The following is a 22,510-nucleotide window of genomic DNA, read 5'->3' on the forward strand; positions in this document are numbered from 1 at the left end:
TGAGCGTAATATCATATTCTTGCGGTAGCAAGGCCCACCGGGTTAAACGTGAATGGAACATCCTTCCTGTTAAAATAAAAGATAAAGCTTTGTGGTCGCAGAATACAATGATCTTTCCATATACAAAATAGCGAAACTTTCTAAGGGACCAGATCACGGCCAGTACTTCCAATTCAGTAGTACAATATGCACGTTCACAGCTAGAGAGTGTTCTGCTGGCAAACCCAATTATTTTGATGGTACTGATATCTTCTGGATTGTCCATCTGGAAAAGAGTGGCACCCAATCCTGTTTCAGAAGCATCCGCAGCAATATAAAAATCTTGATCAAGTCTCGGATGATGTAACAGTGGAGCATTAGTCAAAGCATTGCGGATGTTATCAAAAGCTTGCGTGCATTCGGAATTCCACTCCCACATGACATTTTTTCTTAACAGCCGTAACAAACAGTCTTGGCTTCCTAACTGATTGGGTAAAAATCGTCGAAAAAATGAAACTAAGCCGATAAATGGCTTTAATTCCGTTCTATTCTTTGGATAAGCACATCTGTTAATCGCCTCCATCTTTTTAGGATTTGGTTTTATCCCTTCAGGAGTGATTATATGTCCAAGAAATTTCAATTGGTTATGAGCAAACTTGGATTTTCTCAAATTTACAGTAACTTTGTATTCCAAAAATTTCGCAAAAACTCTTCTTAATAAGTCCAAATGTTCCTCCCAAGTTTCAGAAGCAATTAGCAAATCATCCACATATAAAGTAACTTCATTCAAAAGGTCTCTGCCCAGTACGGTATCTAATGCCGATATGAAAACACCACCGCTTATTTTCAACCCAAATTGCATGACGGTAAACTGGTAACTTCGGCCCAGAAAAACTAATGCAGTATATTTTCTAGATTCTTTCGATATTCTAGTTTGCCAATATGAACTACGCATATCCAAAGAAGTTAAGAAGCGGGCACCATAAAACTTTTGTACTAACTCTTCTGGTTCTCCGGTCGCGTTTGTACAGGTATAATGATCTTATTGATCTCTCTGGCATCCAACACCACTCTGATGTCACCATTGGGTTTAATTACCGCCACAAGAGGGTTACAATATTCGGAATCTGAGGGTTCAATAATACCCCATTCTAACATTTTATTGATTCCCTTTCTGACTACTTCTTTCTTTGTCCATGGGATAGAATAGGAAGTACGACAAAAGGGTTTATGTGCATGCGTCTTTATATGGTATTCAAAGTCTTTTATTATACCCGGACGTTTACTAAAAATTGACTGATATGCTTCCAACAAGTAGTACAGTTCATCCCTTTGGATAACAGATAAATATTCTGATTCTAACACCTTTTCCTGCAATGACATTTTATCCATCATTTCTTCAGAACATTCAGTAAGGCATATATCATACACATTTTCATCATCAATACTGACATATTTTACCATTAGATTCATACACAATTGATTTGGAATTACTCGGCCCCCTCCCAGGGTGGTTGTCAAAACATTACCATTGGAATTAAATATACATTCACCTTTCTCTAAATTAATGATTGCACCGGTCTCACATAAAAAATCCAAACCCCAGATACATGGTACTGTCATTTTAGGAACAACCAGGAATGTACTTTCTATTTGAGCCCCTTGTATTGTAACGTCAACACGTACCTGTTTCACAACTTTTTGCATTTTTGCGCTGAACGCGCCAGACACGGTACATCCTGTGATAGGAAAAGTGGGCATTTTTACCCCTCGGCTTATCTGTTTTAAACAGTCCAATGTCATGACACTAATAGTTGCTCCAGTATCAATTAATATTTCAACATCAACATTATTTATACTTGTTGGAATTATTGCCTGTAAAATTTGTCCGCATTTATTAGAAACTTCAGGTTTTTCTTCAATTAACTCATTCCTTATATCCTGATCATTATTGTACCTTAATAGTCTCACTTCAAATTGATGCCTGCCTTCCTTCTTCTTTCCAGTCATCCTAGGAAGGCATTTGGTGACTGGTATTAGTTTAATCTATCTCGTTGAGTCATCGGTGGGGGTTTATGAACTTCCACACCGTCGCACATTGGAGGCTCCTTCGCCCACTGGTATAACTCCTTGTGCTGGATGAGGACTCGAGGCATTTGTTCCATCCTGCCGATGAACATTATGCTTCGAATTATCTTCCCAAGGTCGAATGCAATTGGGTTCATCACTTGGGTACCTGTTACTCTTATTAATATCACTACTATGCACATTCGCGTCACCATATCGAGGTTTACCTCTAGCACAGTAAGTATCTCTTCTATATTTATTATAATCATTGTTTTTATTGCAACCATAGGATGAAGATTGTCCACGCTCCTGTGATGCGGGTTTGACCTGGTTTTCGGTATTATTATTATCATACGTTAAATTATTATTATAATTATTCGTATTACTATGAGTGTGAGTCGACATTTGATTACTACTCATTTGTCTTGCGTCTTCCATAATCACATCTATAGAGTCAATCACCGACAAGAACTGTTCTACATCATGGTCAGGAACATTTATTAACTTTTCACGTATATTTATGGGCAACCTTCCCTTCAAAATTCTGATCACTTCCTTGTGAGAAATTGGATCACTCCAATAACGTGTCTTATTTATGTACTTTTCAAAATATTGCCTTAAAGTACTCCTTTTACTGTTAAAATACTCGGTAAACCTCTTTTCTTAATTTCTCTTGTTTACTCGACGACCAGTATTTAGCCAAAAAAAGTTGTTCAAACTCGGCGCAAGTATGGCAACTTTCACTTACTTCGGCGGCCCATAATGCGGCTTCTCCGGTAATTTTGGATACTATAAATTGAAGTCGGTCGTGTTCTGACCAGCTACGCGGAAATATTCTTTTGAAATTATTGATAAAGATTTTCGGATGCAGGTTGTTCTTTTCAGTGGAGAATGTTGGGAATTGTCTACTTTTAAAAATGCTGTTCTCCACCTTTAAAGAAGACAAATATCCTCGCTGACCAAACGAATCATCGTCTTTACCAACCGAATCATCAACTTCCCAATGCAAATTTTCACCACAATTGTACTTCGTATTATCACATGTTCGGTTGTTTTTCGACCTATTCTCCGAACGTTCGTCCTCTGTCAACAAATTTTGTTATGACTTTCGTTCTAACTCCGCCAATTTATGATTGGTTTCCTTTTGCCATTTAGGTAACTCATCAACTATTTTCTCTTTTATTTTCTGAATTTCGCTAGTGAAGAGCTTAATTAATTCATCATTTCTACTTAGGTGCTCATTGATATTTTCATTTGGCTGGGATCCAATAGTAGTCTTAACCTTGTCTACAATTTCATTTCCTTTTATTTCTATCCATTCAGTTAGATCTTCGTCAAGTCTTTTAGTTTGATCTACTAAATACTTGTCAATCCCCTTATGAGCATCAGACTCAAACTCGACTATTTGTTTCGAAAGCTCTTCTATCTGTGCGCTAGCATTGAAACAGCTGCTTTCACACTTAACCATCCTATTGGACAGGCCATCATAACTCTTCGAAACTACCTCATATTTCTTTTCTACGTCATGAAGTTTTCCCATTAAATTATTATATTGCCTTTCTAAGGTGTTAGAAAACTCTACATCTAGTTCTCCAAATTTTGCATTTAATTGAGTCTCCCAGTCCGCCTTTAATTCTTTCTTAGTATTTTCCAGTTTATAATCAAAGGTGTTCAGTTTGCTTTCCAAAGAATCCATTTTAACTTCTAATGAACCAAATTTGGCCTCAAATTTTTCATTTAACTTTTGATTGTCCTCTTTTAATTGCTTATCTTTTTCTAGTGAACCAAGTCTTCCATTCATTACACCCATTTGAGTATTTATTGATACCAGCATATCAAACATTTTTTGATTAATATTTCCATTTTGAGGATCAACTTGCTGATCTACTTCCGAAACCTCAAGATCTTTATGTTCTCCCACGCTGCTTACCTTACTTATCATTGTATTTGAATCTCCTAACGGCTCTAAATCAATAACTGTATTATTATCTGTACATGTCTCCTGTCCCACATTGAGTTCATGGGATGCATCATCCCTATCCTCTTCACTTTCCTCTCTCTCTCTCTACTCACTACTCTACTCAACTGCACATTATCATGTATTCTTTTCGTTCGTTTTGACATGATTATTCACTACCAAGACATACACTTATTTTCACTATGTATTTATATATATTTATCTACCGAAATCACAAGTCTCAACTTCCTTTTTTTTAATAATTATACAGTTATTTTAATCATACCTGGTAGTATCGCTCACTTTCAGCGATTATTGAAGAATACCTCTTTCATTGGACAGACTCACTGGCTGCTACAATATTTTCCAACTCTAGGGTTCGTGAATCCGGATGACACTCGACTCGATGCAGCAATATTCCTCGATCGAGCCGCACGTTGTGGTGCCACTCCTACCGTATCTTCCTTCGCCATCGGCGTTGTCGTTACCGTGAGACACCGTTATACCAAGAGGAAAGGCGCGTCGATCTTTGAGCATGAGATATGATGACCTTAAGCCATTGACAACACACAACGGTCACGGTAGCACCTGATTCCAGAATAGCTGCAGTAGTTAAGTTTTGGGGACCTGGTCAAGAGGGAATAGTTCATAGATCTTAACTCGTAACGAGATCCCTTCAAAGCAAATTGTCATAACGATCGTCTATAAAGGCTTCGTACAACGAGAAGAAATGTTACAGTTTATGGAATAATAACAGATACAACCAAACTGTCTTGTCTCTTCTGCTTTATTTAACATAACTTCGTTCACAGTTTCATTTCGCATTCACCACTCATTCACCGAAATTCTTTGATGAACCGTTTTGGTGGCTTAACACCAACAGTCAATGATAATGATACAGCTTTTTTTGTTTTTATAAATTGAATCCCGCTCTCCGCGATATAATTTAAAAAAAACCGGTCTCAATACCGCGTCCCTCGTGAGATGCGAATACACATCCCGGAATTGACCGCTCTGTAGGTGTACTCAATTTAATGATCACACTTCGCTGTCCGCTATTTCGCGTAACTGAATGTCCATTTGTTAGTCTGATTATACACTGTAGCTATTTAAAATCCGCCCCTATATTTTTCACAACGCACAATTAGCACTTCGTTACTTGTTTTCTTTTTTTCTTCTAAGAGTAAACGAAAAAAAAAAAGACGCCGTATCATCGGCTTAGCCGATATAAAGCAAAACACCTTAATATGCCCAATTTTACCTCTTCTTATAGGATCGGCTACCTTACTCATTAATTTATTACATATTATTTCCAATAACGCTAAACATGTATCGCCGTTATATTTTAATTGTATTCAAAAGCATGTTACTACTATTATGACCGACCAAATCTTAACAAATCGCGCGGCGTGCATTTTTAACGATAACTTTGCGCTATTCAAGTTCCGTTACAGCTGTCTTGACTCGTAATGTTACACTACCATTTTGACAGTTGCCATCCTTTCCATGTCAAAAGTTCCCTCTGGTACAGCCTTGAGACTTGAGACAAACATATTAGTTCAGATGCAGACGCTTTACATCAATACACCACCATTCTCACCTCAGCCTTCACTGGACGTAATTACCTCACCAGCATGGTTCAAAAGCAGATTTTGCGGGCCATCACATTCAGTCCTGGTACTGCTGACCTCTCTAAAAAACAACTTAGGAGTACACCTCTTGTCACTCAGTATTATCCTCATCTTGAATGCATTAATCACCTACTTCAACAAGGCTATGACTTCTAAAATCATGCCCCAAAAAGATGTCCATTCTGTCAGACATTTTCCCCACCACACCTAGTATAACTTTTTGTCATTCTCCACAATATTCTTGTCAGACCCTACGCTGTTTCTGTGTACATTTTACTACCCTATGGCTCCTACCCCTGTGACCATCCTTTCAGGAAGACATGTCCTATGCACGCTCGTGCCCACAACCTATGCCAGCTCTGTAACTGGCAAATGAGTACTATCAAAAGGCAGAGCCACTTGTGTAACATGTCATATACCAGCAGTTATATGAACATTGATTACTTCACGGTAGTCATGCCAACATAAAAGGGCAAACAGTTAGGATGAATGGGCATATACAGGAGTATACTGGCAACACACAATATCCTCTTGCAGAGCACGTTCTACGGCACACCAGTCGTGACTTCGATGCTTGTTTCACCACACGTACCATCTGGATTTTTCGCCCAGACACCAGTTTCTCAGAACTGCGCAGGTGGATGCTGGCATTACAACCCTTGTTTCTTGACACCCTTCTGGTCTTAATTTACATTAATTTCTTCCATCTCAGCATTTCTTCACAGTAACTATTCATTTCTTCTTTCCCTCTTAGTTTTATATAGATTTTATTTTCTGGCCTGTCAATTCCACGCACCCATTCACTTATACCACATAAATGCACTTAGCTTTTCGCTCTTATTAACTCGTGCACAGTGTTTAGTCAGTAATCTGTTTTGCATATTACCCTATCTTCCACCTTTAAGCTCTAAGGTTTTCAAATATCATCCAATGCAGTCCACAACAATCAATTTTTCTTTCTCAACACGTGTGGTAGTTCTCCCCTGACAAGGGGTTCTTGGTGACTTTTCCAAACTCTACTCCTTTGCCTAAACCTCACCAGTCCTTTTATCTTTAGTGAAGCACAGTCTTGGAAAAGCTGCACAACTATTAACTTGGATCATGATGAGATTTCAAAGTGGTGTGTAGACTGTACCTTGTTTTAATTGTTCATAAATGTAAAATCTTGCACTTCGCAAAACTAAAAAGTGTCCTAAGACTACAGTTTGTCACAATAGCAGTCAGTCTACTCATACAAAAATCTGGGTCTACCGTATTTACTCGAATCTAAGCTGCACTTGAATGTAAGCTGCACCTGAAACATGATACTCGAAATCAAGGAAAACAAATTTTCCCAAATCTAAGTCGCACCCGAAATTTGAGACTCAAAATTCGAGGGGAGAGAAAAGTTTTAGACCGCACCTCCAAATCGAAACAAAGTTGGTCCATTGTAAGATGAGAGACAATTTAGGTCGAACGGATGAAGATACAGCTACAGTAGTTTGGTTCGAGTCGCAAGCTTAACAGTTAAGCTTTACCAAGTAGCCATTGCTGTGTGTCAAACACTAAAGAATACTAGGCATAATGTTTACATTCTGCTACCATTTCTTTTAATTTATTTACTGACGCAGAAGTTTTGGCGCCAGTATTTATCTTTGTGCCTGAAAAGCGTGCCTGTGTAGCGCTACATATATTCGACGGCAGAAGTTAGTTGGGGTGGCACCTACCAACATTTTTCAGAACGTCCGCTTACTTTGCACTCGATTTTAAGCCACAGGCGGTTTTTTGGATTACAAAAACCGGGAAAGAAGTGCGGCTTAAATTCGAGTAAATACAGTAGTCATTTGCAGGTATGTGAAATTGTGCGAGGACTGTATGCAGTTTAAAGGAGAAGAAGCCATAATAACTGGTAGTGGGAGGTAGCCTCTGCCATGTACTTCGTTGTTTGTTTGCTGGATATGGATGTAGGTAGTTCACCGACTGTTGCAATATTCTTTGTCTTTGCCCTGGCACATCGTTTTTTCCTTGCATAGCTTTTATCTCTTTAATCATTATTTTGGAATTTTGATGTCGGCATTCCGAGAGCTCTTAAGCTTATCTTCATCAAAACTGATGTAATCTGCGCCATCTGATACAGATGGGCTGAACACGTGGATTTTTCTGTAAGGAAAAATCTTTTTTGCATGATGGCCTATTTTAACCTGGATCTGTATCAGATTTTGTTGTGTATTTTAGCTGATTTGTCATTTCCAATTTAATTAATGGCAATTAGTTTTATTTTTCTAAAATAGTTGCAAAATGTTCTACGTAAAAATGCATACTTGACTGAGGACAGTGCTTCATGATGAAAGCATTGCAAGCAAAGACTACTTGGACCAAACAGCTGTTATTGTAAAGAAAAATATTTTTGAGACTTGGAGCCTTTATGGACAGAATCGTAAACATTTTCAAAGTTGCATGGATTTAAGTGATCTTTTTTCACTTTTGGGCCACACATTTGATCCTGATAAAAGTGGTGAGTGGGGTGCTCAACAATGTGGGGTAATGTATTGTTTGAAATTCTGTGCTCATTGTTTAGTGCAATTCACTACAACCTATAAGTCAGCTATGCTTCAGAGACAATTCATAAAGGAAACAAAGAACATAAATTTTTGGTCACTAAGTTAAAGCAGTGTTTAAACCTACCAATAAAATAGGAAAATAAACACCAGTGTTTTACACCTTAAATTCAGTACTTGAGAATTACATACTTCAGGATTAAAGGAGATCATTTACCAAAAAGCAGAAGCGTTGGGTTGTCGATAGGCGCACACACCAAAGGACAACTCCCAAATCTAGAAAGTTTTTCTTTCTTCTTCTTTTATGAGCTACACACACACACACACACCACACACACACACACACACACTTACCTACCTACCTACCTGTGCCCCTGCTTGGTGTCTGCTAGACTCATGCCCATGCAGTGGCATATATTTTGTGTGTGTGTGTGTGTGTGTGTGTGTTTTTTTCTTACTGTAGCTTGTCAAAGCGTAAACTCCAAAAGCTAACTTCTTTTTACCTATCAACATCTCAATGCTTCCACTTTTTGGTGAGTGGTCTCCTTTAACCCTGAAGTATTTGCATTCTACAGGAATTTTCCTACAACTTTTACACCTTAATTTAACAATATGAATATGAAAGTAGGCAATACACTACATTAAAATACACTGTTTTCAGTGGTTGAACAAAACATCAGGTGTCAAGTATAGGCAACTCATCGGGGCCCACAGCTCATTTGTGAGTGCATGCTCGACTACCACGGGCCGCCAGCCTTTGCAGCACTAGTTCCCTTCCTGTGCTTGTGCTCCAAGTCTGTACTTCCACTATCCATTTCCCCCTCCGTCTTTCCATCGAATTTTGTTTCTGGTGCACGCCATGCTTGGACCTGGTACGTGGTTTAGGACCCTAGTTTTCATTTCACTTTCAGCCTTCTCTACACCTTTTCATTAATAAATACATGGCCCTCATTGAAAGATTTGGAAAAGTGGTGGCAGGTCAAACACAACAAAGTGCACATTGTGCAGGTACCATTGCCCAGTGTGGTGTATGTTCCACCTTTGTGGCTTTCCACCTTAGCAATGTTCCCGTCCAGTAAGGTAGTACGCCCAGAACTCAGCACTGTAGCCATCCTGTTGAGGGGGGTGCGACAGGGACTTAAGCACCTGCAAGATAGTAGCCCCCTGACCAAGCAGAGATTGCCTTGTCTGTGCTTGAGCTAAAACCTCCCCATATATGCCAAGGAGTATGTGCCCATCGTGATTGGGGCACAGGGTCTCCAAATGACGGATAACTGGCTAGATAGCCAATGGTGAGTCGGGTTACACCTGTGGGGAGAGTCCCTCTGGTGTAGTTGACACCTTGGCAGATGAATAACATATGGTGCAGGTGAAGTTTCCTTCTGTTGGTGGTTGTTAGGACCCCACGAGTCTCCTCAGAAGCAAAGAACTCACTCATGTCAGAGAGATGATTAGAGAATGTTTCCTTCCCTGGCAGTGTCGTGGGAGGAACGTAAGGCTAAATGACAGTTTCGAGTAAAACATCCCGTGCCCAGTCGTGGGCGTCGCTTGCTTGTGACAAGCTGGGTGACATTTTGGTGACTATGCTCACCACGATACTCTAAACAGGGTTCGAGGCATAAGTTTCCATTGTGACCCCTTGCAGTCTGACGATGAACTGCAAGCCGTCTTGGAGCGATGCAGGGTGCATTTCGTCCATTGTGTCCGTAGGGGGCCAAAGGACAATAGTGTCACTACTGGGACCTTCATCTTAATCTTAGAGAGGCTTTGTTGCCTAAAAATGTCAAGGTGACGGTATACTGATGTGACACAAAGCCATAGACAGACTAGTCTGTAGGGATTGCATGCGAATGTTCCTTGTGCTCCACACATCTGTATCAGCTATGGAGAGCACAATTCTCCTTGCTCTCACCAGGCTGCACAGTCTTTAAAAAAAAAAGTGAATGTAAGACTCTTGACTGACATACCGAGAGGCAAGAAAAAGTATCTTGCACGCACGACAGTGTCGTCCACTACAGCCACGATATCGCCCTCTCTGTCAGTGGTACTCTCCCTCACTACACATCCTATAGTGAGCCCTCAGGTTCACTTGACCATGCCTGCCTTATAATTGGAGACTTTCCTCCTGCTGTCCACTTTGGGAGCAATATCTCCTCAACCATCAGCAATGCTGGTCCCCATCCCCCAGCCAGAGAACATAACATTTCACCCATTGGACTACATATGCCTCCTCCTCAGGTTTGGGCAAAGATCGGATGCCTCTGTGGTACCAGTCCTATGCAGGTGCACGTGGCATTTCCTTGTACGGTGTTGTTCTCACTGACCCAGATGCCATAACCGACACGGTGCTCTGCGTCAGATAATTATCGACGTGGCTTTCGTGTCCCTAAACAGTGGGTGGAGTGATTGCACTTACCTTTCACTATGCGCCTCCTGGAGCCCTATAATGCTCCATTCAATGAGTGGGAATTCTTTGCCCTCATACAGCTCCAGGGCCAGACTGCATCAACAACCAAATTTTCAAACATCTACCGTATTTACTCGAATCTAAGCCGCACTTTTTTTCCAGTTTTTGTAATCCAAAAAACCGCCTGCGGCTTAGAATCGAGTGCAAAGCAAGAGGAAGTTCTGAAAAATGTTGGTAGGTGCCGCCACAACTAACTTCTGCCGTCGAATATGTGGTGTCACCGCCAGACACCACACTTGCTAGGTGGTAGCTTAAATCGGCCGCGGTCCATTAGTACATGTCGGACCCGCGTGTCGCCACTGTCAGGATCGCAGACCGAGCGCCACCACACGGCAGGTCTCGAGAGACTGACTAGCACTCGGCCCAGTTGTACGACGACTTTGCTAGCGACTACACTGACGAAGCCTTTCTCTCATTTGCCGAGAGACAGAATAGCCTTCAGCTAAGTCCATGGTTACGACCTAGCAAGGCGCCATTAGTAACATTGCATGTATCTAAAGAGTCTCACTTGTATCGCCACAATTTCCAGATTTACCACAAGGATGGATTAAAGTTAAGTATTGAAGAAGCTACGTACTTTTCTTTATAGCTTTCATTACGTATCCTGTTTCAGACCTCACGCCATCCTGCTTTAGCTTAGCGCGTGCCTTTCGGCTACCTCCGTGTGGCGTAGCTGTCTTGTTACGCCACAACAGAATATATGTAGCGCTACGCAGGCATGCTTTGTAGGCACAAAGATAAATACTGGCGCCAAAACCTCTGCGTCAGTAAATAAATTTTAAAAAAAGGGTGGAAGACGAGCTTTTTTTTCTCCGCCCCGAGTTTAGACCACTGCATTTTCATACATTATCGAACGAAGTAAGTACAAATTCCGTAGTGTTCATCTTCGAATGTAGCAGAATTTCAATGTACTACGAAAATCCGACTGGCAAGACTGTTAGGGATGTTTGTCAATATGGCCAACTCTACATTCTGAACCTGTGAGAAGATATGGTTACTAATAGGAACCTGATGAAATGTGAATCACATGCAGTATTCTCTTCACCATAAGAATAATATGAATATAAACATTTTGCCATGTATTCTTTCGTGTTTGCTGCTATCTCATTTAAATCCTGTCTGCCCAATAAACTACGAAACCAGAGTGAGACAACAGCAAACGCGGAAGAATATACGTATCGTGTCATGTTTATATTCGTATTATTCTTATGCCTAATAGTGATACAGTCAGAAATGAAGCACGGCAACTGACTAGATTTTTTAAATCTAAGATGACTAATTTCTGTGCAGACTTTGATGTACTAAAGAAGCGGCCGCAAAGATTTTCAAAGGAGAAAAATTTTCGCCTAACTCTCATTCAGAACATGTTCTATCATACGCAGTCTATTATTTGGTTCTTGTTTATCATTATCAAAGAAAGCAGCAGTGTAAGTAACAACAATAGCAGAGTCTTGCCATTGTTTCGCTAATGAGACGATTCCTCTTTTTTTTTATTTGTAAGCGGCGGTAGTGCGCACAAAAGCAAGCCATGCCGCGAGCAGCGACAGGCCGTAAACACGCACTATCAGAATGCGACAAACAATGCATGACAGTACAGTAATGCATTTTCAGCTTAGAGTGACGTAAACACCTATAACAAAGAGAACGGCAATTATCAGATCAAAGAAAAATAAGCAATAGATTCAAACCAGGCGAAGCACGTGAAAAAGGAAGGATATCCGTATAAATATGGACGGAGCGCCTGACGCATAGCAATGGCTATCTGGTAAAGCTGAACTGATAAGCTTACAACTCGAACCAAACAACTGCAGCTGTATCGTCTTTCATTCAACCTAAATTGTGTCTCCTATTACAATGGACGAACTTTGTTTCGATTTGGAGGTGCGGCCTAAAACTTTTCTCTCCCCTTGAATTTCGAGTCTCAAATTTCGGGTGCGGCTTAGATTCGGGATTTTTTTTTTCCCCTCCTTGATTTAGAGTCTCATTTTTCAGGTGCGGCTTAGATCCGAGTGCGGCTTAGATTCGAGTAAATACAGTATCTGTGGATTGTCAGCATCATCTCCTTACCATCTTCAACTGTATCTGGAGCAAGAGTGAGTTCCAATCTCAGTGGCGAGGAAGCATCATCAACCCGATACTGAAACTGGTTGGCATTCCAATAGAAGTGGACAGCTTTCATCCAATTACTCTCGTTGATGTTCTCTGGAAGTTGGTAGAATGCCTGGGTAGCGGCAGCTGTATTGGCTCCTTGAGCCTCGAGGCCTTCTCGCTCTGTCCCAAGCATGGGAACGTGTTCACATCGATTTTGCGGGCCCGTTTCTCAATGGCTTTTGGCTCGTTGTCATTGATGCTTATTCCCGATTCCCATATGTGGTTCGCTGCTCCTTCAGAAGTTGCAATCCAGGCACTAGCAAAAATCTTTTCTGTGGAAGGTCTGCCAATCACCCTGGTCTCGGACAATGGACCGCAGTTTATTTCGCAGACCTTCGAGGATTTTTGTAGGCGCTTCGGTATTCAGCACGTTTCCTCTCCCCCCTTCCATCCACAATCGAATGGGGAAGCCGAGGGCATGGTGCGCACATTTAAGACACAGATGAGAAATTATGTGCACGATTTTCCTGCGGAGGAAGCATTGACGTTTTTCCTGACGGCATACCGGACCACACCAATGGGAGAACGCAGCCCCGCAAAGCTCCTCCATGGGTGTCAACCTAGGACTCTGCTGCACCTCCTCCGACCTGGTCCTTGCCAGTCTTCGCAAAACGGAGTACCTGGCTTTCCACTGGGTATGTCGGTCTGGGCCCGTGGGTTTGGTCGCAATACACGTTGGATACCGGCGGTGGTCCTGCGCCGAAATGGCCGCCGGCTCTATACCTTGCAGGCGGGGGACCTGGTGGCACGTCGTCACCAAAATCAGCTACGTCCACGTTCGGGCACCCACCCTCCGACCTCTCGGGCACCGGCTTCCCCATTGCCGGCACCTGTGTTGGTTTCGCAGGGGACGTTACCACCCCTCCCCGCTGTGACTCTGCCGCACTGCGCTGGTTCTCAGCCTTGGCAGCCTCCAGTAGCTCCAGCACCGGCATCGCCATCGTTCGAGATGCCCCAGCGACAGCCGGCCCCCCTCGCAGGCCCGGTTTCTCAGGAGGCTGGTTCACCTGTGGTCGTCCCTTCCCCATCGTCCCCGCCACTGGGTCTTGCCCCTCCTGAGGTGGAACAGGATCCTATCAAAAGTTCTCATGAATAGATTAGAAGAACAAGCTGACCCACAAATAGGAGAATACCAGGCTGGTTTTCGCAAGGGACGATCATGCATAGAGCAGATCTGGAATCTGAAAATGATTCTCCAGATGAGAAACACCCGAAACACAGTGGTTACTTTTGTAGATTTTAAAAAGGCCTACGACTCAATAGACAGAGTAGTGCTCTGCAAGACGCTGGAAGAATTCAGCATTGACAGAAAGACAAGAGCAATCATTCAGGAAACATTAACTGACACAGTCTCCAAGGTTAAATTTATGGGGGATATCTCGGAACCATTTGTAATCCAAACTGGAGTGCGACAGGGTGACGGACTTTCACCATTACTCTTTAATATCATTCTTGAAAAAATCATCAGGACATGGGAAAAAGAAGTCAAAGGAATCCAAATTGGCATTAGAAAAGACAATAGATTCAATGTGAAGTGTTTAGCTTTTGCAGATGACCTTGCAATCCTCACAAATAATAGAAAAGAAGCAACTAACGCCATAGAGAAGTTACACGAAATTGCACAAAGAACTGGCCTGCAAATCTCATATGAGAAAACCCAGTACATAGAAAGAGTGCCACAAGACAAATTGCCTATTGTGACAACCCATGGGAAAATCGTACAAGTACCACATTTTAAATACCTGGGAGAAATCATCCAGCCATCAGGGATCAACCTAAAGGCCAATGAGGAAAGAATAAAAAAATTACAGAAAGCATATAAACTCACGTGGAACTATTATAACAAAAAGTCCATATCCATTAACGCAAAATTGAGGCACTACAACACTGTCGTACTTCCGGAAGCACTGTATGCATCTGAAACAACACAAATAGGTGGGCAAACTAAAATCAAAGAAATAGAGAAACAAGAAAGGAAAATTCTCAGGAAAATTTTTGGCCCGATACAATAGCAAGGAATCTGGAAGAAGAGACCAACATCAGAATTGTATAAATACACAGACAAGATTACAGATACAGTAAGGAAAAGAAGAATGCAGTTCTACGGACATATCCACAGGATGAATGAAAACAGAATTTCAAAGCGAATTCTTAAAGTCATCAACTCAGGCAGGGGAAAAACAAAATGGATAAAAGAAGTTGAAGAGGACCTCAGACAAGCACAAATAACAGTAAACGATGCAGAAAATAGAACTGAATTCAGGAACTTCATCAAAAAACATAAATTTGACACCACAACACAGAAGAGACCAGGATGCAAATGGACAGCGGAGCGAAAGAAACAACACAGTGAACACATGAAGAAAATTTGGACTCAGAAAAAACAAACAATCATCATAAAGGAATTCAAGTTCTAACGCTCTCTTAAATGGGAATAATCGAAAATAATAAAAATAATAATAAAAACATCCTACTGCCAAAGTGGTGTTTTTGCCTTCTTTGAAGAAAATGAAAGCAAATACCCTGCAACAATCTTTGGAGGGGTCCACACTGTAGCAGGGAGTGTTATGGTCTGGGTAATGTTTTCATGGCACTCATGGGTGGCCCTGTCATTCTGGAAGGCTCAGTGGATCAGTCCAGGTATACATGTATCCTTGGGAGTCATGTCCACCCCCTACATGCAGTTTGTTTTTCCTCAGCATGATGCCATCTACCAGGAGGACACAGTCCACAATGCATGTTACACATCAGGAACAGAGTAAGTACGAGCCTAATGTTGCGGGCTACATACTTCTTACTTCACAAATCGAGGTACCGTCATTACGTCAGTGCTAATGGGCTTCCTTCATTCCCACTGTATTCCACGAGTATGACGAGCCCAAGAACTGTGGCACTGCAGTCATTTTATATTTGTCCACTTGTTTTCTCTTACTGAAGCACGCAGAAGCGGAAGGCTAGTAGTGACTTACTGTTAGTACGAAAGATGTTTACGTGATATTGCTGCTGTAAAATAGCAGACAAGGCAAAATGACCAATTATCAGGACCAGGTGGCCTTTAACAAAGCTGCGTTTTATGAGACTGTGGAGGAAATAAGATAACGATTAATTGATGCGGAAGTACAAAATTGCAAATGTGTTCCCTGAGAGGAGGAGTGATATTAGGAAAAGTTTCATACTATAGTCCACGCTTCAAATGAAAAGCATACTAATTTCGTACGATGCAAACAAAAGACTGTATTCTTATTTATTTCACCTCCACCAAGAGAAAACACACGTGCTGCGTCAAACAAAAACTGGGCACTGCGTAATGTCACTTTTATATCCCTGCGATGGAAAGTGCACTTTACTTGCTAGTTGTGAGTTGTGTAGCGTATCATTTGTTTCAGTAATTTATTTTTGTAATTAATTACCATTATTCAGGGGTTGCACTTCCCCTAGTATCATGTTTTCTGGTACTGTCATTACAGGCTCCATAATGCCAGAAAGTGCGTATATGTGAGTTAATTGTTGGACAGTCTCTGATTAGATATTGAACATTACAATCTATCTGCAGCAGTCTTCGAAAAAGTTATCTACATAAATGGATGTACAAACGTAAGAATATTCACTGCTAACTGATCAGTCATTATAATGCTACAGAAAAATAATTATGCCCAATGCTTGCTTTTGTCATTTAGGCAGACTGGACATTTTGTGACATTACAACTTGCATTTTAAAATGGCTAAAAAGCTGAAATCATTACTGTGTACCACCCATCTGCAGTTATATGTGCGAACTCATATACTGCCTCTCCTATCTGAGGGAGTGAAGTCCATTTGTACCCGACACAGACTCGGGTCTGCAGCGGAGACTCAGAAGTCGAGTCAATGGGCTCAGAGACAGAGTGTTTGGAGATGATGCCATCAAACTTGGTGGCGAGTTTAGAGCAAATATACGGGGTTTCTTTCTGATCTCTAGTTTATGTGCATGGTTCAAAGAGCACCAGGATGAATTTACAGTACTCCCCACATTTAAACCTAATCAAGAATCTGTGGGAATTTCTCAATCAGGCTGTTCATGGCATGGCTCCTCCACCAAGAAACACAGCGCAGCTGGAAAAGGCACTGGATATGTCATGGATCCAAATCTGAAGTGGTATGAAGATTAAATTGCGGCAATTCTCCTGAGTTTTTATTTGTAAAGGAACATCTGAAAATGGAATTGAGCATTTCAGCTTTTGCTTCGTTACCCTCAATTTCAGTTCCTATCTCATTCATTAGGGACTGGACACTAACTTTGGTGCCACTAATAGCCTTTACGTATAACCAGAATTTCTTTGGATTTTGTCAAATGTCATTTGACAATATTCTGCTACGGTGGTCATTGAAGGCATCACACATTGCTTTCTTGACAGCCAAACTCATTTCATTCATCATATCTCTGTCCTTTGACCCACACTTTATGAAATTCATTACCACCTATTATTGTATACTCATTGCATTCATTTCCTACCCTAAAAAATATTTTATACAGTTGGTGAGGATTGCAATTTTTAATCACAGATGACAATTACACATGTTTTTATTTGTATTTTGGGGGTCTTAATTCTACATTTTCCTCAATTTAAGGGTTTTTAAGTGTGGACCCCACAAAAGTGTAAAATAGTGGTTTCACTGTAGCAACTAGAGCAGCTACTGCTTTATTCAGTTTACAGTTGCAGAACAATATACTGTAACACAGGGGAAAACTAATCATAATCTGATATCTAATCTTAATCTCGAATATATCCACGTAGTTAATGGTGGTATTAAGTTCATTTCAGTCAGATTTATGTTCTTTGGTGTACTATTTTCACAAGTAGTAGTAAAAAGAATTATGTTAGATAAGTTTGAAAACCCTCACCAGATTTAAATCCTACTGGACTTCTCATTTTTGTCGGTAACTTGCTTTCACTGGTGGGTTTTGGTGGTGAAAAATGTAAAGCAATTGCTTGAGATCTGCTTGGAGGTCCCTTACATTCCTCAGCTGCACTGTTTCTTTCATATTTATGATCTATAAGGAAAATGGTCCACACATGTATAACAATGTAGGTTTTCAGCTATTCAGTTATGTCAGCAATTGTCGGGGAATGAAGACTCCTACGCCATCTGTTGGTGTTCTGTTAAGTCTGTACATTGTGCTGCCCTCTGCAGCAGATATATTTCAACGGTAACTGTAAAATGGACGTGTGAGAATAAAGGTGTGTGTGTGAGCAGAAGTTTTACTGTGTCCTTGATTTCACTAGTGTGTAGCAACATTTTGGTGCCGAAACCCGGGAGAACATGAAGATATAGTGATAATTTTAATATGGGATTTTTTAGTGGTGTGCTCTGAAAACTCAAGTCAGGGGGCCACGACATGGGCTGTACATTGAATGATTCAAAATCGAAATTTAAATCAGCTGAAGTAGCTTCACTCCACGGTTGTTCATTAAAATCTGTATTTAAATCTCTCTTCGTGAGGTAAAAACCTGGATGGGTTTTAACTTCATCAGAACATTTTCTCTGGGTGATAACTTTATCAAAATGTACTGAAGCTGTTGGTGGATCGACTTTTAAACTATCATAAAATTTTTCAGAGCATGAAGAGCCACTTTTTCTAGGGGTACTGGCAAACGAGAAACTATATTCTTTCAGCTTTGTAGATTTTGTAAAGGAAAATGTAGAATCATTACCATTGTACCATTCCCTGGTGGTTGGAAATTCATACCACCACGTGCGACTTGGTGGGGAGGCTGGTGGGAACGCACGATAGGCTCAGTCAAGCGCTGCCTGAGGAAAGTTCTCGGTCGCTCCCAGGTGGATGAAGAGAGCTTAAACACCACCTCGATCAGCATAGAAGATGCAATAAACTCACGACCCGTCACTCAAGGAGAGAGTGACACTGCACTGACGCCAGCCCACTTTCAAAATGGTGGGAAATTAGTAACAATTCCATGTGGGCCAACTAGAAAGGACCTCGCCAAGGAGTTCCGACTCAGACAAAAGGTCAGTGACGACATCTGGCGCAGGCGGAAGACAGAATATCTCCTGCTGCTAAGACAATATCATGAGGTGAAGGGATACCCTTCGCAGAGGAAACCGAGAATTGGAGAGGTTGTTCTGCTCCAAGAAGACAGCAAACCACGGCACTTGTGGAAGAGGGCTGTGGTAGAAGAAGTGCGGCATGGCAGAGACAGTAAAATACGGTGCATCATCCTCCGCCAGCCAGATGGTATGAAGATCTGTCGACCGGTCCAGCTGGTCATCCCCCTCGAGATGGACCAGGGTGGGGAGGATGTCGGGGAATGAAGACTCCTACGCCATCTGTTGGTGTTCTGTTAAGTCTGTACATTGTGCTGCCCTCTGCAGCGGATATATTTCAACGGTAACTGTAAAATGGACGTGTGAGAATAAAGGTGTGTGTGAGCAGAAGTTTTACTGTGTCCTTGATTTCACTAGTGTGTAGCAACATTTTGGTGCCGAAACCCGGGAGAACATGAAGAGATAGAGTGCTACTACACATTAAAGAGGACTCGACGCCGGCGGAGAAGGTTTTTGAGCGACTTCAATCTCAAAATCCGGTCACGTCACGCCACATTCAGCTCACACAGATAAGTTGCGGCATTGCTCTGAAACTGTAGCAAAGGACACTGCGGGGCGATTGATTTGTATGTGATGTTACTTGGTGCATGTTTGTTGGTGGCAGAGCAATAGAGGGCAGTTGGCGTATTATTTGCAAGGCACAAAGGGGACTTGCTAAAGTATTGGTAGACTGCAGCGCCATCTGTTAGCAACAGCGACCACTACTAAAGGTCGCGTAAGTTGAAAACTGCACGGTCGCGCCATCTGTTGAGAACTACAAACACCACTAGGGGGCTGCTAACAGTCCACACTCCAGGACAGCGCCATCCCTTAGCGATAGCATCCAACTGACGTCTTGTCCTTGAACGCACTCTCGCGACAGAAAGCAAAACCACCAACTCACCATGGCAGAAGCAGTAGCTACGAACTTGGGGAGGCTGTGCCGGAAGCGAACGACCTTGCGATCGAATGCGACGCGTTTCGTCAGCCAGATAAACGCCTTCGATGGTTCTACAGCTGCAGAAGAAGTAGAACACTTCCAGGAACGCCTACAAGAAACATTAGAAGAATTGACCCGACTCAACGATACAATTCAGGACTTGCTGGATGACTCTGAATACAAAGCCGACACGGAAGCTTCCGAGGAATATACTGATAAATGCAAACGCGCCCTCCGAAAGGCGAAAGGCCTTCTAGGAGGAGCGCGCTCAGGAGACAGAAACGCGACGTCAGCGGCTCAACAACACGCCTGTATGGACATAAAATTGCCTACTATCAGACTGCACGCGTTCTCAGGGGATATAGAAGCTTGGCCTCTATTTTGGGAGCAATTCACAGCTTCCATAGACGAGAATCCGATGGTGTCAACAATGAACAAGCATGTATTCCTCCGTGGTTACCTTGATGGGGAACCTAAGGACTTGGTCGATGGGATTGCTGTTACAGCCGATACATATGAGCAGACTAAGCAAATTTTGAAATCCAAATATGGGGATAAGAACAGAATTATCCAAAGTCACCTGGATTTCTTGGAGAATCTTAACACTTCGACTTCCGGCAGTCCAGAGAATTCCACCTACATTGAGTGCCATAAGCGCATCCAAGCACTAAGAGCTCTAGGAGAAAATGTGGACTCTTATGGGAGAGTGCTTGCACCCAAACTTCTTCGAGCCTTTCCTGAAGAAATTTGCAAAAATTGGCTAGCTCATGCCCGAAGGCAAAAGATTGAAGAAGGGAACCTCACCCACCTTATGGAGTTCTTAAATGAAGAGGTGGAAGGAGCTATCAACACACGCAAAATTCGTGGAGATACTGTACCACACGAAAATTACGTACCAACAGCATCTGCCTTCCATGTAAAGGTTAAAACGAAGAGGGACAAGAAGAAACAACAGAATTCAGAGCCCTTCTGTGTGTATTGCGGCGAAAGAGGGCACTGGGGCCAAGACTGCCAAAAGATTGCAAGCTTGCAGGCAAGAATCGACGCCCTCAAGACAATGAACCGTTGCTTTCTATGCCTGAGACGTGGCCACAACAGAAATCAGTGTTTCAAACGGGGAAAGGCGTCCTGTGCGAAATGTAAGGGGGAGCATCACATTTCTATCTGTAGTAGCCATAACACAACAGTAAATAAAATTGAAACTATGACTTCTAACTTCACATACCTGCAGACTGCTCGTGTATCACAGGACCCACCGGTAAGAGCAAACAGACACGTGCCATCCTGGACACAGGGAGTCAATCGAGTTTCATTCACCATTCACTGATCGAATCTCTCCAACTAAGTGTCATTGGAAGCACTACTCTCGAGATAACTACTTTCGAATCCAGTTACAGTTCATCACTCTCAAGGAAGAAGGTGCAGTTTAATATGATGGGATGCTCCACTAATTCCCGCATATCAGTAACAGCCTTTGAAACCACAAATAATTTTTCACAGCAACCAACAGTGCCACAAGATGTAGGAGATATGGTCTTGAGGGGTGGTACACCACTCGCAGATCCTAAAGGAGACACTGAAGATCTACCTATTGAGATCCTGATTGGAGCTGATTACTACTGGAGAATCGTGACTTTGGAACAACCAATCAAGGTATCACCGTCATTGGTTCTTCTCCCAACAATCTTTGGCTATGTTCTCAGTGGAAACAGATCTAGCACTACCGTCAACAGAGCAACTGTCAACTTTATTCAGGGCAGCTGCAGTGATATATCTGATGAGTCAGTGCGCCGATTTTGGGACCTGGAGACAATCGGGATAACAGGAAATCAAGAGCGAGCATTAAAACCCAAGGACCACCCTATTCATCAGGAATTCCGAGAATCATACAGTGTGGAATATGGTCGCAGAGTTGTATCTCTGCCTCGAAAGAAGGATATGCCTCTCTCCTGCAGCCGCACAACTGCTGAAGCGCGTCTTCGCGCCTTACGACAAGCTGTTAGGAGAGTTCTTCACTCTTGCCTACCGTGCAAGATAATACACAGTCGCCGGTATGAAGAGATGAAGGCCCCACTACCACTGGACAGAGTTCAGCCTTCAAGACCATTTGCAGTAACAGGCATCGATTTTGCTGGACCATTATATGTCAAATCTGGACATCAAACAAAAAAGTCCTATTCACATGTGCAACAACACGGGCCATTCATATTGAACTTGCAACTGACAGATTTTTGATGGCCGTGCAACGCTTTGCAGGACGTAGGAGCCTACCAGTCACTGTCTACTCAGACAATGCTACAACATTCCATGCAGCCAACTCAGAACTGGCGGAGCTTTTCAAAACCATGCAGGATACTGACATACAGCTCTACTGTGCCCGCCATGGAATCACTTGGAAATTCATACCACCACATGCGACTTGGTGGGGAGGCTGGTGGGAACGCATGATAGGCTCAGTCAAGCGCTGCCTGAGGAAAGTTCTTGGTCACTCCCAGGTGGATGAAGAGAGCTTAAACACCACCTTGATCAGCATAGAAGACTCAATAAACTCACGACCCATCACTCAAGGAGAGAGTGACACTGCACTGACGCCAGCCCACTTTCAAAATGGTGGGAAATTAGTAACAATTCCATGTGGGCCAACTAGAAAGGACCTCGCCAAGGAGTTCCGACTCAGACAAAAGGTCAGTGACGACATCT

At 42.2% G+C, this 22,510-nt stretch overlaps 1 protein-coding gene across 1 annotated transcript in view; it reads right to left on the reverse strand.

Annotated features, from left to right (window-relative positions):
- LOC126209812 (uncharacterized) overlaps positions 1-22,224 on the reverse strand; it is a 108,429-nt gene extending 86,205 nt beyond the window's left edge. Inside the window, exons 1-2 of the mRNA XM_049938946.1 lie at positions 22,167-22,224; positions 17,672-17,821 (exon numbers count right to left, since the gene is read on the reverse strand). Of these exons, the coding sequence (XP_049794903.1) occupies positions 17,672-17,821; positions 22,167-22,224 (208 nt within the window). The remainder of the gene's footprint in view (positions 1-17,671; positions 17,822-22,166) is intronic.
- Positions 22,225-22,510: the final 286 nt, after the last annotated feature.

Source organism: Schistocerca nitens, chromosome 10 (assembly GCF_023898315.1).
Source record: "Schistocerca nitens isolate TAMUIC-IGC-003100 chromosome 10, iqSchNite1.1, whole genome shotgun sequence".
NCBI lineage: Eukaryota > Metazoa > Arthropoda > Insecta > Orthoptera > Acrididae > Schistocerca > Schistocerca nitens.